This window comes from Moschus berezovskii, chromosome 6, assembly GCF_049115385.1.
Source record: "Moschus berezovskii isolate FMDL1 chromosome 6, NW_MosBer_1.0, whole genome shotgun sequence".
NCBI lineage: Eukaryota > Metazoa > Chordata > Mammalia > Artiodactyla > Moschidae > Moschus > Moschus berezovskii.
This window is the reverse complement of record NC_142465.1, coordinates 61,711,662-61,727,137: the sequence shown is the minus strand read 5'-3', so window position 1 is coordinate 61,727,137 and position 15,476 is coordinate 61,711,662. Positions and strand designations below refer to the sequence as shown.

The following is a 15,476-nucleotide window of genomic DNA, read 5'->3' as shown; positions in this document are numbered from 1 at the left end:
ATAGTAATGCAGAAACAATCAAGGATGAAGGATATGCCCTGGAAACTGGCAGGAAGCCAGGGAGCCGTGAAAGTCTTAGACAAACACAAACCCTACTCAGGGGTAGAGTCATGACTTTATTACTTGAAAGAAACAGGAGATTTTTTTCTTAGTGAACACGAATTTCTTCAACCATAAATTCCCAAGGGGCCATGCAGCAGACATGTCCCAGCCCCCACATGATTAGCTTTCCTTTCGTGAATCCTGAAAGTAGTATGATGGTTGTGGGGGTCTCAGGAGCTTCAGGCTACATTCCAGGTGGAAACAACCACAGGAAGGTAGGAAGAGAGTAGGAAGAGACAGGAGGCTGGAGTGACTCTCACTCACCTGGGAGCTGCAAGGCCCAGAACTAGAAATCTTTCAGGGAGACTCACTGACAAAAATCTCTGCATCCTTTTCCTGGGGGCTGCAGGGGGGCCACATTCCAAGTCAGCAGCTGTCAAGCCTACATGCTCAGGAGTGGGGCAGTCTCACCCTGGTGGTGCTCTCCCAGTCTCAGGAGGACCGCAGTCAAGACCCAGGGCATTCCACACCCATCCCCTCATCTCCTCCCAGGATGAGTCCTCTGAAGAGAGACAGGCTTCAGTAACAAACAGGGCTGGAAGGGGCCACGAGTGAGGGCTAATTGTGCAACCTTGTTTCCAGCCCTACCTGTCTGCTGTCCCCCTACTGGAGTGAGTGTCCAGAATGGACAGACAAAGTCTGCCTTCAGGGCCTAAGTGTCTGATTCTGGGAAGAGGTGATATTTGTGGTGGGGAGCCATTGAACCTGTTCTCCAAAACCACCAGGACAGCCAAGGGAGGAGAGGGAAACTGCCTGGAGAGTGCTGTGTGGACTCTGGCATGGGTTCCAGCCGCTGCTCATGTCCATCAGACCAGACCTGGCTCTGCCCCCAAGGAAGGCATCCCGGAAGGAGGAGGATTGGTGATCTCTGAGGGTCCAGGCTGACGACTTGGCTGGTGTGCACTGCACTTGTTTTTCTCACTGATCTGGGTTTCCTTGCTTGCCATGGGTTTTCTCTGGTTGCAGGGAGCAGGGGCTACTCGTTGTTGCGGTGCACGGGCTTCTCACTGCTGTGGTTTCCCTTGTGGAGCACAGGCTCCAGGCCCATGGGCATCAGTAATTATAGCACACGGGCTCTGTATTTGTGACTCGAGGGCTCTAGGAACCCATACTCAGTAGTGGTGGCACATGGGCTTAGTCACTCTGTGGCATGTGGATTCATCGGGGTTTGAACCCGTCACCTGCACTGGCAGATGGGTTATTATCCACGGCACCACCAGAAAAGGCCTGCACTTCATTTTCGATGCATGTGCTGTTTTGCCTTGTCTGAGAGAGGGCCCTTGAGTGACAGTCCACACAGTTGGCTATGGAACCCATCTCAGTGCAGCCCTGCCCCCACCACTTGTAGGACCAGCAGGATGACCAGGGCCTGGTAACCTCACAAGCTCTCTACATTTCAGGGAGGAGTTCTGGGGGTGAGTCCAAACTTCCTGAACACATATCCCAAGGCATAAAGTGAATCGATGATGCTTTATCTGATGTCAGTTGGTTTTGTGAGACTGGCTATGTATGTGTGTGTGTCAATAATAAATTGAAAATCAGGAGTCTTCAGATTAAGCATGAAGCTCTAGCATGCATTCAAGTAGTTGAAATTTTCGACTATAATTTTGAGGAAAAAATAATCAATGGAAATTCTTGCTTTTATTTCCTCTTCAGGATCCTATTCCGGCTGAGGGCTACTGAGTTGGCACTAGGTTGAAGGGTTGGGCTTGGTCACCCTCCATTGTCAACAGACACCTTCAGGCAAGAGGGTCTTTATCTCCCCTGCCCATTTCTATCCTGGGGAAGAAGGAGACTGGATACAGGAAAAAATACATGTGAAGAGGTGGACACAGGCAAAGCAAGGGGGACTGGAATCCCCAGTGTCTCATACCCTCCCCAAAATATGGCTTTGCACACCTGGATGTGGGTCATAAGGCACAAGGAACAGAATGGAGACCGAACTCCTGACTCAAGCTACTCAGCCACAAAACTTGTCTCTTTCTTCCTAATACCCCTGAATCCCAAGCAATGTCCCAAGAGAAGCCTGGGGTGGAGGTGGTGAGCGAGGTGAGATGGGTGTCCTGGTGATATGAGAAGCCTCCTGTCCACTCTATTTCCCTCCCCCCATGCACCCTCTCCCCACCCAGTACCCAACTACCTATCATGCACCCCAGTCTTGGGTTATAGGGCCTTATCAGGCTGAGGGAAACACCAGTACACCAAGAGATCCACCAGGAAGCTGGGCAGGTAGCTCATGGGGAGATAGAGGAACTTGGCATCCCAGCCAGGTGAATATCGGGTGCGGGGGTGGCAGGCGGTCAGGGCGTGCTCCATGCAGTCGGTTGCCAAGGACAGATTCTGAGCCCACGGTGGTTTCATTAAATTCATTGTCTTCAAGACTGCCCAGAAGGAGACAACATCTAAGTTATTCCCATTTTCCAACCCTCCCATTTCCAGATCAACTTGAAAGTTTCTAAAAATTCCTTTCTCTCCCCAAATCATCCTCCAAATTAAATCAACCGATTTCATTGGAAAGTGTCCCAACACCCCCATATTTCTATCCACACTAAGTAAGCCCATTCTAGAGCTCATCCTGTAGGTATACAACATAATCTGAAGATCTCTACAAACACTAGAAATAAGAAATTGAGGCATCTGAAACAAAGTGGTTCTAACACCAGCTTGCCATGTTTCCATGGGTGGCATCCCTCTGTGACTTCAGTTACCTTCCCAAATAAAAGAGTATTGTAAGAGAAACTGGTCTCCTGGTCTGCCAAGCCTGGATCCTTTCCTTCTGTCATCAGTTGACCACATGGGACCCTGGAGATGAGCTCAAGTCCCCACAGTGTGGGGGGACTCAGAGTCTAGAGGGTGGACCTGAGACTGGACAAGGCATTAATGATGGACCCAGGCTTCCAGACAAGAGTTGGTTTCTCTCCCCAAAGTCCACAACTCACTCACAGTCAGCAACGAAATTGTCTCCATAGAGTTCTTTCACCTCTGGGCTGGCCTGATTCCACGATGCCTGGAGGTATCCAATAAAACCCTTACCTTTGGTCATATTGGTAACGAAGTAACCGGGCTCAATCATAGCCACCTTCACTCCAAAGTAGGAGAGCTCCCTTCTGTGGACAGGACGAGGGGCAAGGAAATGAGAGTTCATGCAAGTAGAACATGAAAGAATGGTCAGACACCAGTAAGGACTGGGTGAGATGGGCTGGGAGCTCTCAGAAGTTGAGTGGCACAGAAGCCAGAGAGAGAAGCTCATGGTGATGTTACCTCTTCTCTATAGAGTTTGACCATTTTCCCAAGTATTTAACACCCCATGCCTATCAGCTCTACATCCTACCAACTGTGCTGCAGAGCATCACTGAAATGCTGCCTCCTCCTGTTCCTCTCACTCCAATCAATCACCACATTTGCACAGTGTCTTTCCATAGTGCACACCTCCTGTCTCCCCTCACCCACCCGTTACCCCTCTGTCCTCTAAGGCGTATCCCCCTGCCTGTGGACAGAGCTTCTACACATCAGAGCCACCCTCTCTCCTCAGCCAGTGGTCTCTACCACTGATTTGACTAGGTGGCTCCCTTAACTAATTGTTTCAAAGGGTACACTTCCCCCTAGGGCTCCCTGAATCTAAATATCACAGCAGCCGAGTACATGGAAGGCCTGCACAGTCAAATCTACCCATTATTGTGCCTCCAATAATTTCTGACCATGGGCCCTCCTGTAAGACAGGAATAAGTTGAATCAAACTCTACAGGTCTAGAAACAACTGGGTATGCGAAACATTGGAAGGTGCTTCCCAGCTTTCCAGTGAAAGACATACACAGAGTAAGGAAGAGGGACCTAGAAGGAAGAGCCATTAGGTCTGTGATGTATGAAAACCTCTGCACAATCTCTGCCTCACTCCCCGCCAATCCCCATCCCCCCCCCCCCGCCCCGGACTCAGAGCACAGAAGCAGAAGAGAAGAAGGGTATCCACCCCAGGCCATTACCTGAGGGAGTCTGAGAAGGCCTCCACGCCATACTTGGATATGGAGTAGCCTCCACCATTGAGGACCACCCGGCCTAAGACACTGGAGACGTTGACCACACGGCCCCTCGCCTTCCGCACCAGGGGCAGCAGACTCAGGGTCACATCAATCACCCCCAACAGGTTCACGTCCAGAATCTTCACGAAGTCCTGTTTGGTCAGCCACTCGTTGGGTGCCGTGGGTGTGCAAATGCCGGCATTATTCACAAGACCCCAGAGTCCTGGGAAGAGTGAGGATGAGAGGACAACATGTGCTGGGCCCAGGAGAGAGGACTGAGCCATGGTGCCAAGTCACCTCCCAACCCAGAAGGACTTTAAGAGAGAGGCTGCAGCGGGAGAGACTGGAACAAAGACCAACGCGCTCCTGGGGTTTGGGGAGTCCGGACCCTGTGAGCAGTGGGAGGACAGAAGGTGTGCTCTCTCCTGACTCAGTGTTCACACCCCGCCTACTGCCTGGTGACAGGGAACAAGCACCCCAGAGCGGACGAAGGCAAGTATTGAGCTTAAGGAACTCTTGTGTGTCTACAGTCTCTAACTCAGAGGGTGAAGTTGTGTCTTTCACAGTCCCTGTTGTCTTTGCAGACATGATAAATATTCCCTAGCTGCTCAGATTTTCTGCCACCTTCAGGACTGAGTGGTTAGCAGCTACTATGAGGGGAAGAGAGGGAAACAGAGTGAGATGGTGAGAGAGTGAGGGCAAGAGAGACAAAGAAGAGACACTGGATAAAAGACAGAAAGAAGTACGAGTATCGTATGGATGCAGACTGTGTGGATAAATCAGACTTGAAATCCTGGGTTCGGGGGAAATTGTGGACAGGCCTGATGTTGACCTCTAGAGCCTGGGCTTGAAACACCCCCATCAATACTGAGTCATGTCCCTGCAGGAATCTGGGGGGTTACATGGGGTATTTGGAGGGGAGGCTGGACTCCCTCTCTATACCCATCAACCAAAGGACACAGAGTTCACCCTCTACCCCAGAAAACCCCACCTGTCCTCCCACTCATATAAGAGATCACTCTAGCCTATCTCCTCAGGAAAGATTCATCAACTGGAAGGAAACTACACTGCTGGAATCAAAGACACAATCCTAAGGATTTCTTTTTTGCTCTTTGTTTGTTTTTTTTTAAGTTTTAATTGAAGGATAATTTCTTTAATCAAAGGATAATATTGTGCTGGTTTCTGCGATACTTCAATATGAATCAGTCATGGGTATACAAAAGTTCCCTTCCTCTTGAAGCTTCCTCCCACATCCTATCCTATCCCCTCTCTCTAGGTGGCCACGAAGCACCTGATCTGAGCTCCCTGCATCATACAGCAAATTTCCACTGGCTTCACACTTGACATATGGTAATTTATATTGGTACTGATCAGCCTATTAGCACAGCAGCAATGGAGACAGGGACAGAGAGGACAGACTTGAGAAAACAGTGGGGAAGGAGAGGGTGGGACGAATCGAGACAATCTCAAGGTTTTATTTAGGGTAAACACTTAAGAACCATAAGCCTCAGGGCAGCAGGAACAGGCATTCAGGGTTGCTGGGGTAGGACTGCCAGAAATATCCACACAGAGAGCTGAGTTCCTCCTCTGGTCAGAAACACGCCTGCCTTGTAAGAAGAATATTCTCCAACCGCTTGTTATCAGAGACACAATTAATATACATGATTATAGTGTAGGGACTTGGGTAAAAAGTTTACTGAGATATCATTTATGTTGAATATGGTGAATAAAAGTTAGGAAATGATTATGTATCATACCACAAAGTACTTTTTCATAAGTAATGCTATTTAAAAGTATAGTATTTTCTCAATCATAACCTATGATGTTTTTGAAGAAATTTTTGAAATGTTCTAAATCTACATATACTTATTCAGAGGAAAGAAAAAGATACTAAAACATGAAAACAGAAGACTATGTAAGTCAAAATGTTAGCATTACTTATCTTTGGGAGATGAACGTGTTTCAGAGTGTTTGGTCTTAATCCCTACACTTTTCTGAGTTTCCACAATGATCATGTAGTAAGATGAGAGAAATTAAAGTTATTTTCTTCCCTTGCAAAACTTGGGATGATTGTAATAATAAGAAGATGCACGGGGATGACATGGAGGGAGGATATGGGGAAGAGGGAGGTGGGAGGGGGGTTCAAGAAAGAGAACACATGTACACCCGGGGCGGATTCATGTCAATGTATGGCAAAACCAACCAATATATTAATGTAAGGTAATTTGGCTCCAATAAAATAAATGTTAAAAAAAAAAAAGAAGAAAATACAGAAGAAGAAAAACTGAAAAAGGAGAGCGAGAGGAAGTGACCCCATAGTAGATTTCTGACTTTTTCTGACAAGTGTTGAGAGCACAGTGTCATCCGTCAAAATGGGTGACATTTAAACCCAAGTGAGACGACAAAGGGTAACCAGCAAGAACATAATCAACAGCTGAGAACACAGCCCAGTTCCAATCCTGGGTTCCAGCCCCTCATCCACACACCCCTCCTCCACCTCAAGCATCTTTTCAGCCAGACTCCTCCTCCACTCCTCCTCCAGAAAGTCTACCTTGATCACCATGCTCACTCAGCAGCAAGAAACCAGACTTTCTGCTGAGCGAGGAGGGGACACCAGACAGGTAGTCTGCAAGGACATGGTCTCATCAGGGAAATCTCTCCCCAAACTGCAGATCCTCAAGGTCAGGAGGTGGGTGTGGAGAGTGGAGGAGGTCGGCTGGTCAGCTGGGTGAGGTGAAGAAGACAGGTGGGACTTCAAATCCAGGAAAACACCTTGGAATCTTCCCCACGGAGCTGACAACCAGTGCCCCTCACACAGAGAGAAGAAGTAAACAAACAAGAAATCTGGGTGTTACCTCTGTCCCCCACACTCTCCTTGACCCAATTGGTGGTTGCAGCGACATTCTCAGTCTTGGTGACATCCAGGATCACCGTCTGCAGCCTGTCTGATGTCTGGTTCCTCAGCTGCTCAGCCCCCTGCTCTGTCAGACATGCAGCCAGGACCCTCAAGCCTCTCAGGTCCAGCTGCCTGGCCAGCTGGTTCCCAAGGCCCGAGTCACAGCCTGTGATGAAGACAAACTTGTCCTGGAGGTGACTCACCACCTTCCTCTCCCGGTACCAGCGCAGGATGTAGTACAGGACCACGAGGACCACCAGATATAGCCACATGGCTTTGCTGGGGACAGATACATGCAGGCTGACTGACTAGTCGTTCAGGCTGACTGAATAGACTGACTAGTGATCAGATAGGAGGAATTAAGAACATACAGGATTATGGTTGGCCAACCAGCTTCCACGCTCTCTGGCATGGAGTTTTCAAGATTTTCCTGTTTACCCTCTTCAGTGAGTATTACTGACTCGAACCCCAAAGCATACTCTCATCTCCAGCCAAAATCTTGCCCTTCTCTGTCCACAGAAGCCAAATGAAAAATTCGGACAGAGTTTAGAGGAAATAGAAAGGTGGTTTTTATTCTTAGCCAGTGGAGAGGGGAACACAGTAGGCTCATGCCTCAAGTACTGTGCCCTCCCACTCCCACTCCATAAGGAGTGTGCTGCTGCTCAGTCGCTTCAGTTGTGTTCAACTCTGTGCGACCCTATAGAAGGCAGCTCACCAGGCTCCACCGTCCCTGGGATTCTCCAGGCAAGAACACTGGAGTGGGTTGCCATTTCCTTCTCTAATGCATGAAAGTGAAGAGTGAAAGTGAAGTCGCTCAGTTGTGTCCAACTCTTCGCAACCCCATGTACTGCAGCCTACCAGGCTCCTCCGTCCATGGGATTTTCCAGGCAAGAGTACTGGAGTGGGTTGCCATTGCCTTCTCCGATGAGTGTAGGGGCTTACATAAGGCAAAGGCTCACAGTCAGGAGTCAGTGATGAGGAACAAAGGTAATAGGATCTTGATTTCTTCCTCTTGCATTATTTCAAAGATAGTCATAAACTAGCGTCAGTATCCCAGTAATTGAGTCTAACAGTTCGATGGCTCTGCGACCTTCTTTCTGATATGGAACTGCAATGGAAAGGATGTTTTAAGGGTAAACAGCAAGTAGGGGATGTGTTTAGCATAGAGTCAAAGGAGAACATGTGAATTGTAGCTCCTCATGAGTTCTGGGGCAGAAAAGCAAACTTAGTTACAGACATAGAGGGATAGAAACAGTTAAAGTGATAAAAAAGCTAGGAATGTTGAGGTCTGCTCACTGTTTTCTTTATCTTCTTTGTTCTCAGGAAAGGAAAAGAGAAAAACCCATTCCTCTTTTTTCCTTCTCACTACAACACTCTTTGATACAATTACCCCTTTTCTAATCTATGCCATTGTATTTTCAACACAATCTCTTAAGGATGACAATACCTTTCCCAACCACCTAAGCCTGGTCCTCTCTCTCCTCCAGGATTCCTCTACCCAATTCTCCCCTCTCCACCCCCACCTCTATACATTAGAACCTTACATCTCTGGTTTCATGGTTCACAACTGTCTATATACTGAGAGAATATAATCAATCTGATTTCGGTATTGACCAATAGTTGATGTCCATGTGTAGAGTCTTCTCTTGTGTTGTTGGAAGAGGGTGTTGCTATGACCAGTGCATTCTCTTGGCAAAACCCTGTTAGGCTTTGCCCTGCTTCATTGTGTAGTCCAAGGCCAAATTTGCCTGTCATTCCATGTATCTGTTGAATTCCTACTTTTGCATTCCAGTCTCCTGTGATGAAAAGGACATCTTTTTGGGTGTTCACTCTAGAAGGCCTTGTAGGTCTTCATAGAACCATTCAAATTCACCTTCTTTAGCATTTCTGGCTGGGGCATAGACTTGGATTACTGCGATATTGAATTGTTTGCCTTGGAAACGAACAGAATTCATTCTGTCGTTTTTTGAGATTGCACCCAAGTACAGCATTTCAGACTCTCTTATTGACTATGAGGGCTACTCCATTTCTTCTAAAGGATTCTTGCCCCAAATAGTAGATGCAATGTTCATCTGAGTTAAATTTACCCATTCCAGTCCATTTTAGTTCATTGATTCCTAAAATGTGGATGTTCACTTTTGCCATCTCCTGTTTGACCACTTCCAATTTACCTTGATTCATGGACCTAACATTCCAGGTTCCTATGCAATATTGTTCTTTACAGCATCAGACTTTATTTCCATCACCAGTCACATCCACAACTGGGCATTGTTTTTGCTTTGGCTCTGTCTCTTCATTCTTTATGGAATTATTTCTCCACTGATCTCCAGTAGCATATTAGGCACCTACTGACCTGGGGAGTTCATCTTTCAGTGTCCTATCTTTTTGCCTTCTCATACTATTCATGGGGTTCTCAAGGCAAGTATACTGAAGTGGTCTGCCATTCCCTTCTCCAGTGGACCACATTTTGTCAGAAATCTCCAGCATGACCTGTCTGTTTTGGGTGGCCCTACACAGGCATGCGTCATAGTTTCATCGAGTTAGAGAAGGCTGTGGTCCATGTGATCAGTTTGATTAGTTTTCTGTGACTGTGGTTTTCATTCTGTCTTCCCTCTGAGAGATGACGATAAGAAGCTTATGGAAGCCTCCTGATGAGAGAGACTGACTGAGGGGAAAACTGGGTCTTGTTCTGATGGGTGGGGCCATGCCCAGTAAATCTTTAATCTAATTTTCTGTTGATGGGTGGGGCTCTGTTCCCTCCCTTTGTTTGACCTGAGACCAAAGTATGGTGGAGGTAATGAAGTTAATGGCAACTTCCTTCAAAAGGTCCCATGCACACACTGCTGTAGTCAGCGCTCCTGACCCTGCAGCAGCTCACCACTGACCCACACCTCTGCCAGAGCCTCTTGGACACTTACAGACAAGTCTGGGTCAGTCTCTTGTAGGGTCACTGCTCCTTTCTCCTGGGTCCTGGTGTGCATAAGGTTTTGTCTGTGCCCTCCAAGAGTCTGTTTCCCCAGTTCTGGGTATGTTCTGGTTGCACTTTGTAATCATTAGCTCTGGGCTTAAAGAAAATAATTTTCATGTGACTAAGACAAAACATTATAGAAAAAAATTTTTGTCCTCTTCTTTCCTGAGAGCCCTGGACTCCTCATCAACCCAACTAAGTATTAACTCTCTTACTGGGATACTATAGAAATCGACCACATGGCCCCTCACTTTCTGCATCAGGGTCATGTCAATCATCCCCAACAGGTTCATGTCCAGAATCTTCACAAAGTCCCATTTGATCAGCCACTGGTTGGGTGCAGTTGGCGTGGAAATGATGGCATTATTCAACAGATCCCAGAGTCCTGGGAAGAGTGAGGGTGAGAGGGAACACTGTGCTGGGTCCAGGAGAGAGGACCCAGTCTTGGTGCAAAATCACCTTCCAACCCAGACAGGACTTTAGAAGAGAGGCTGAAAAGGGAGCAGCTAGAGCAGAGACCCCCATGCTCCTGAGGGTTTGGGGAGACCAGACCTTGAGAACAGTGGGAAGACAGAAGATGTGCCTCCCTCCTGACTCTGTCTTCAAGGCCAAGCCCACTGCTTGGTGACAAGGGGCAAGAACCCCAAATAGGATGAAAGTGGGGGATGAAGATGAGGAAACCTAGTGAGTCCATATTCTGACACTCAGAGGGTGACGTTCTGGCTTTTCGCAGTTCATGTTGTCTTTGCAGTCCTGATAAATATTACCTTGCATTTTCAGATTATCTGACAACCTTCAGTACTGAGTATACAACACCTAATATGAGGGAAAGAGAGGAAAACAGAGAGAGACAATGAAGAAGGGAGAGGAAGAAAAGAAATAGTGGCTAAAAGACAAAACCAAAAGATGAGTAAAGGCTGAGTGCAGATTGGCTTGGTAGAGCAGACCTGACATCTCAGGTTTGGGGAACTTGTTGACAGGACTGGTATTGACCTCTAGGCCTGGCCTTGAAACAACCACATCAAAACTGAGCTTACTCCTATAGGAATCTGGGGATTTAAGTGTAATCTGTCAGGGGTGCACACTTGCCTCTATTAACCTGCCTCCCCGAAAATTGATTTATACTTTGCCCTAGAAAAATCCACCCTCTCCTCCCACCCACAGGAGGCCACTCTGCCCCTTTACCCACAGTTCACAGGTCACCCAGATGTGTCTGTCTGTGAGACACAAAGACAAATACCAAGAGCTTAAAGATTAAACAACTAACAGAATTCAGAACCAAGAGCAGAGTCATGGGAGTTGGGTACAATCTGTTGGAATTATTAGCACACAGATGTAGTCTCTCTGCTGCTCAGTTCCAACCCTGCACTTGGAGGAATGTATATCCTCTTATCATATTTGACCAAAGATCAAGTTAATACTTGTGATTAGAGTGTAGGGAAATGGTTATAAAGAAGTTTACCATGATATCATTTATGTTGAATACAGTGAATAACATGTGGGAACAAATTGCATTCATGCCATGACGTACTTGTGACTAAGCAGTGCTATTCTAAAGTGCATAATATTCTTAATCATTATTTACTTTGTTTTGAAGAAATTTTTGTGGTGTGTAAAATTGTTTACTTTCTCCATGGAAAATTAGATTACACATTATAGGCAGAATGTAACATAGACGTGAAAAACAATATCAGTTCATATCTGTCGTGGTGTGATTGGTGTGACCATAGTTTTTAATCTGTGTACTTTTCCCATTTTCCACAGTAATCATGTTTAACATGTATTCTAGAATGAAAGAAATCATAGTTCTTTCTCACTCTCTTATGATACGTAAAAATTGTGGTAAAATGCAAACATACACACACAAAGAAAAAAACATAAAGAGAGAGAAAGTGACCCCACAGTAGTTTTATGACCTTCTTTAATGAAGACTTGAGAGCTCAGTGTCATCACTGAAATTGGGTGACACTGAGACACAAGTAGGATGATTACGAGTCACCAGCAAGATCATGATCATGTGCTGAGAACACAGCCCAGCTCCAGCCCTGCCCCCAGCCAGTCATGCACCTTCCAACCAGAATCTCCTCCAGGAAGTCTGCCCTGATTCACCCTGCTCACTCAGCTTCAAGAAACTCAGACCTTCTGCTGAGAGGAGGGGACACCAGACAGGAAGTCTGCAAGGCACATTCCCATCAGGGAAAACTCCCCCAAACTACAGAAACTTCAGGGCAGAAGGTGGGGGGGGGGGAAGGAAGAGGCTCCTCTGGTCAGCTGAGTGAGGTGAAGAAGGCAGGTAAGACTTCACATCCTGAGAAACACCTTGGAATCTTCTCCTGGAAGCTGTCAAGTGGACTCCCCTTCACAGAGACAGGAACCATCTGTCCCACACACATTCCTTCACCCACGGGGCTGCTGCAGCATTGCTTTCTGTCTTTGTAATGTGGTGGATCCCCTTCTCTGGCCTGTCTGATGTCAGGTTCCTCAGCTGCTTGACCCCAGACTCCATGATACATGCTGCCAGGACCCTCAAGCCTCACAGGTCCAATGCCTGGCCAGCAGGTTCCTGAAGCCCGAGTTACAGCCCTTGATGAAGACGAACTTGTTCTGGAGTTGGCTCACCATCTGTCTCTCCTGGTACCAGGGCAGGTAGCACAGGCCATCAACACCACCAGGTTCGGCCACATGGCTTTGCAGGGGACAGACCTCCAGAGGCTGGGATGAAACTAGAATCTGGTTAGTGTTCAGACAGGAGGAATTAAGAACACATATTATGTTGGTTGGCCAGTCAGGCTCCAGGCCATCTGGCATGGAGTCCTCAGGCTTATCTTGTTCATTCTCTTTGGTGACTATTATTAATATAAATTCTGGCCCCAACACATATTTTTTATTTTTTTTAATACACTTGACCCATTTCTACCACATGACTTAGCACTTGCAAAACAAGCTTTTAAGCATGACAATAGTTTACCCAATCTCATTTTCCAGGTTTTCCTACTCCTGTTTATTTCCTTCCAGCCACAACTCCCCTCGCCACCCCTACTCCTGAAGAGGGAATTCATAGGGCCTGGACTCCATCTTAGGCCTGTTCATTGGCCACCTCTCCAATGGACTCTGAACTCTGTGCTTAGTGCCTATGGAAACTACAATAGAAAGATAAGAACCCCTCTAGACAGGGGAATCTTGAAGATCACAACCAGGTTACTCATCGCCTAAGAGAAAACATATTCTAATCACCCCTGCCTCCAGACAGGTCATAAATTCTTTCCATGTCTATTGGAATGTAATCACAGGCTTATTGATTATTAACTGTTTGAACACCTAACACATGAATGATGGGGTTATTGTGATTATATTTACCCTTCCTTTGTTTTATGTAAGTCTCAAGGAAATAGGGGTGGTGGGTTCGAGGTACACATAGGGTATAAAAGATTTTCACAAATGGTAGTTGGGGTCTTTGGCTAAGAGGAGACTCTGCCTTGAGTCCGCTGGTGTAATAAACTGCACTCCACTATCTGCATTGTCCTTCTGAGTGAGTTTGTTTCCCGGAACGCGTGGCTATAACATTTGGTGCATTGGCCGGGAAACTCCTCGCTTTGAGGAGACAGGTCTCATTTGAGGCCACCCCAAGGCTTTGTAGCTTGAATCTTCTAGAGCGGGGAAGGCGCCTCACCCTTCTGGAAGGATTCTGCTTCTCAACGCCCAGACATTTAACGTTAGCAGGTAGTGGACGGCAGCAGGGGAACTGAGCGCTCAGGTGAGGAAGAGGGAGTCTTCTGCCAGCAGGGAGGAAGAGGGGGTCTGATCACCCCCCTGGGAGGGACTAGAAGGAGCGGGGACCCACAGGAACCTGGAATAGGCAGGCAGTGATTGCTTGGTACACAGGTCAACGAGTGTGCTAGGGCTTCAGTTCAGTTCAGTCGCTCAGTCGTGTCTGACTCTCTGCGACCCCATGAATCACAGCACACCAGGCCTCCCTGTCCATCACCAACACCCAGAGTTCACTCAAACTCACGTCCATCGAGTCGGTGATGCCATCCAGCCATCTCGTTCTCTGTCATCCCCTTCTCCTCCTGCCCCCAATCCCTCCTAGCATCAGACTCTTTTCCAGTGAGTCAACTCTTCCCATGAGGTGGCCAAAGTATTGCAGTTTCAGCTTTATCATCAGTCCTTCCAATGAACACCCAGGACTGATCTCCTTTAGAATGGACTGGTTGGATCTCCTTGCAGTATAAGGGACTCTCAACAGTCTTCTCCAACACCACAGTTCAAAAGCATCGATTCTTCGGCGATCAGCTTTCTTCACAGTCCAACTCTCACATCCATACATGACCACGGGAAAAACCATAGCCTTGACTAGACGGACCTTTGCTGGCAAAGTAATGTCTCTGCTTTTTAATATGCTATCAAGGTTGGTCATAACTTTCCTTCCAAGGAGTAAGCGTCTTTTAATTTCATGGCTGCAATCAGCATCCGCAGTGATTTTGGAGCCCCAAAAATAAAGTCTGACATGGTTTCCACTGTTTCCCCATCTATTTCCCATGAAGTGATGGGACCAGATGCCATGATCTTCGTTTTCTGAATGTTGAACTTCAAGCCAACCTTTTCACTCTCCTCTTTCACTTTCATCAAGAGGCTTTTGAGTTCCTCTTCACTTTCTGCCATAAGGGTGGTGTCATCTTCATATCTGAAGTTATTGATATTTCTCCCAGCAATCTTGATTCCAGCTTGTGCTTCTTCCAGCCCAGCGTTCCTCATGATGTACTCTGCATAGAAGTTAAATAAGCAAGATGACAATATACAGCCTTGACGTACTCCTTTTCTTATTTGGAACCAGTCTGTTGTTCCATGTCCAGTTCTGACTGTTGTTTCCTGACCTGCATACAGGTTTCTCAAGAGGCAGGTCAGGTGGTCTGGTATTCCCATCTCTTTCAGAATTTTCCACAGTTTATTGTGATCCACACAGTCAAAGGCTTTGGCATAGTCAATGAAGCAGAAAATGATGTTTTTCTGGAACTCTCTTGCTTTCTCCATGATCCAGTGGATGTTGGCAATTTGATCTCTGGTTCCTCTGCCTTTTCTAAAACCAACTTGAACATCTGGGAGTTCACGGTTCACATATTGCTGAAGCCTGGCTTGGAGAATTTTGAGCATGACTTTACTAGCATGTGAGATGAGTGCAATTGTGCAATAGCTTGAGTATTTTTTGGCATTGCCTTTCTTTGGGATTGGAATGAAGACTGACCTTTTCCAGTCCTGTGGCCACTGCTGAGTTTTCCAAATTTGCTGGCATATTGAGTGCAGCACTTTCACAGCATTATCTTTCAGGGTTTGAAATACCTCCACTGGAATTCCATCACTTCCACTAGCTTTGTTCTTAGTGATGCTTTCTAAGGCCCACTTGACTTCACATTCCAAGATGTCTGGCTCTAGGTAGTGATCACACCATCGTGATTATCTGGGTCATGAAGATCTTTTTTGTACAGTTCTTCTGTGT

At 46.8% G+C, this 15,476-nt stretch overlaps 1 protein-coding gene across 1 annotated transcript; it reads right to left on the bottom strand.

The window, feature by feature from the left end:
• Nucleotides 1-96: 96 nt before the first annotated feature.
• Nucleotides 97-7,368, bottom strand: LOC129535858 (retinol dehydrogenase 16-like). The gene is made up of 4 exons (XM_055394529.2): nt 6,974-7,368; nt 4,083-4,341; nt 3,046-3,209; nt 97-2,483 (listed from the first exon to the last, which is right to left on the bottom strand). The coding sequence occupies exons 1-4, from the start codon at nt 7,284-7,286 to the stop codon at nt 2,266-2,268; spliced, it is 954 nt and encodes a 317-aa protein (XP_055250504.1). The 5' UTR covers nt 7,287-7,368; the 3' UTR covers nt 97-2,265.
• Nucleotides 7,369-15,476: the final 8,108 nt, after the last annotated feature.

Coding starts and splice junctions, on each gene's coding strand:
- LOC129535858 (XM_055394529.2), bottom strand. CDS start 7,286: ATGTGGCTATATCTGGTGGTCCTCGTGGTCCTGTACTACATCCTGCGC. Junction 4,342..6,973: donor GGAGAGTGTGGGGGACAGAG/GTAACACCCAGA, acceptor CACTCTTCCCAG/GACTCTGGGGTCTTGTGAAT. Junction 2,484..3,045: donor AGACAATTTCGTTGCTGACT/GTGAGTGAGTTG, acceptor CCTTCTGGGCAG/TCTTGAAGACAATGAATTTA.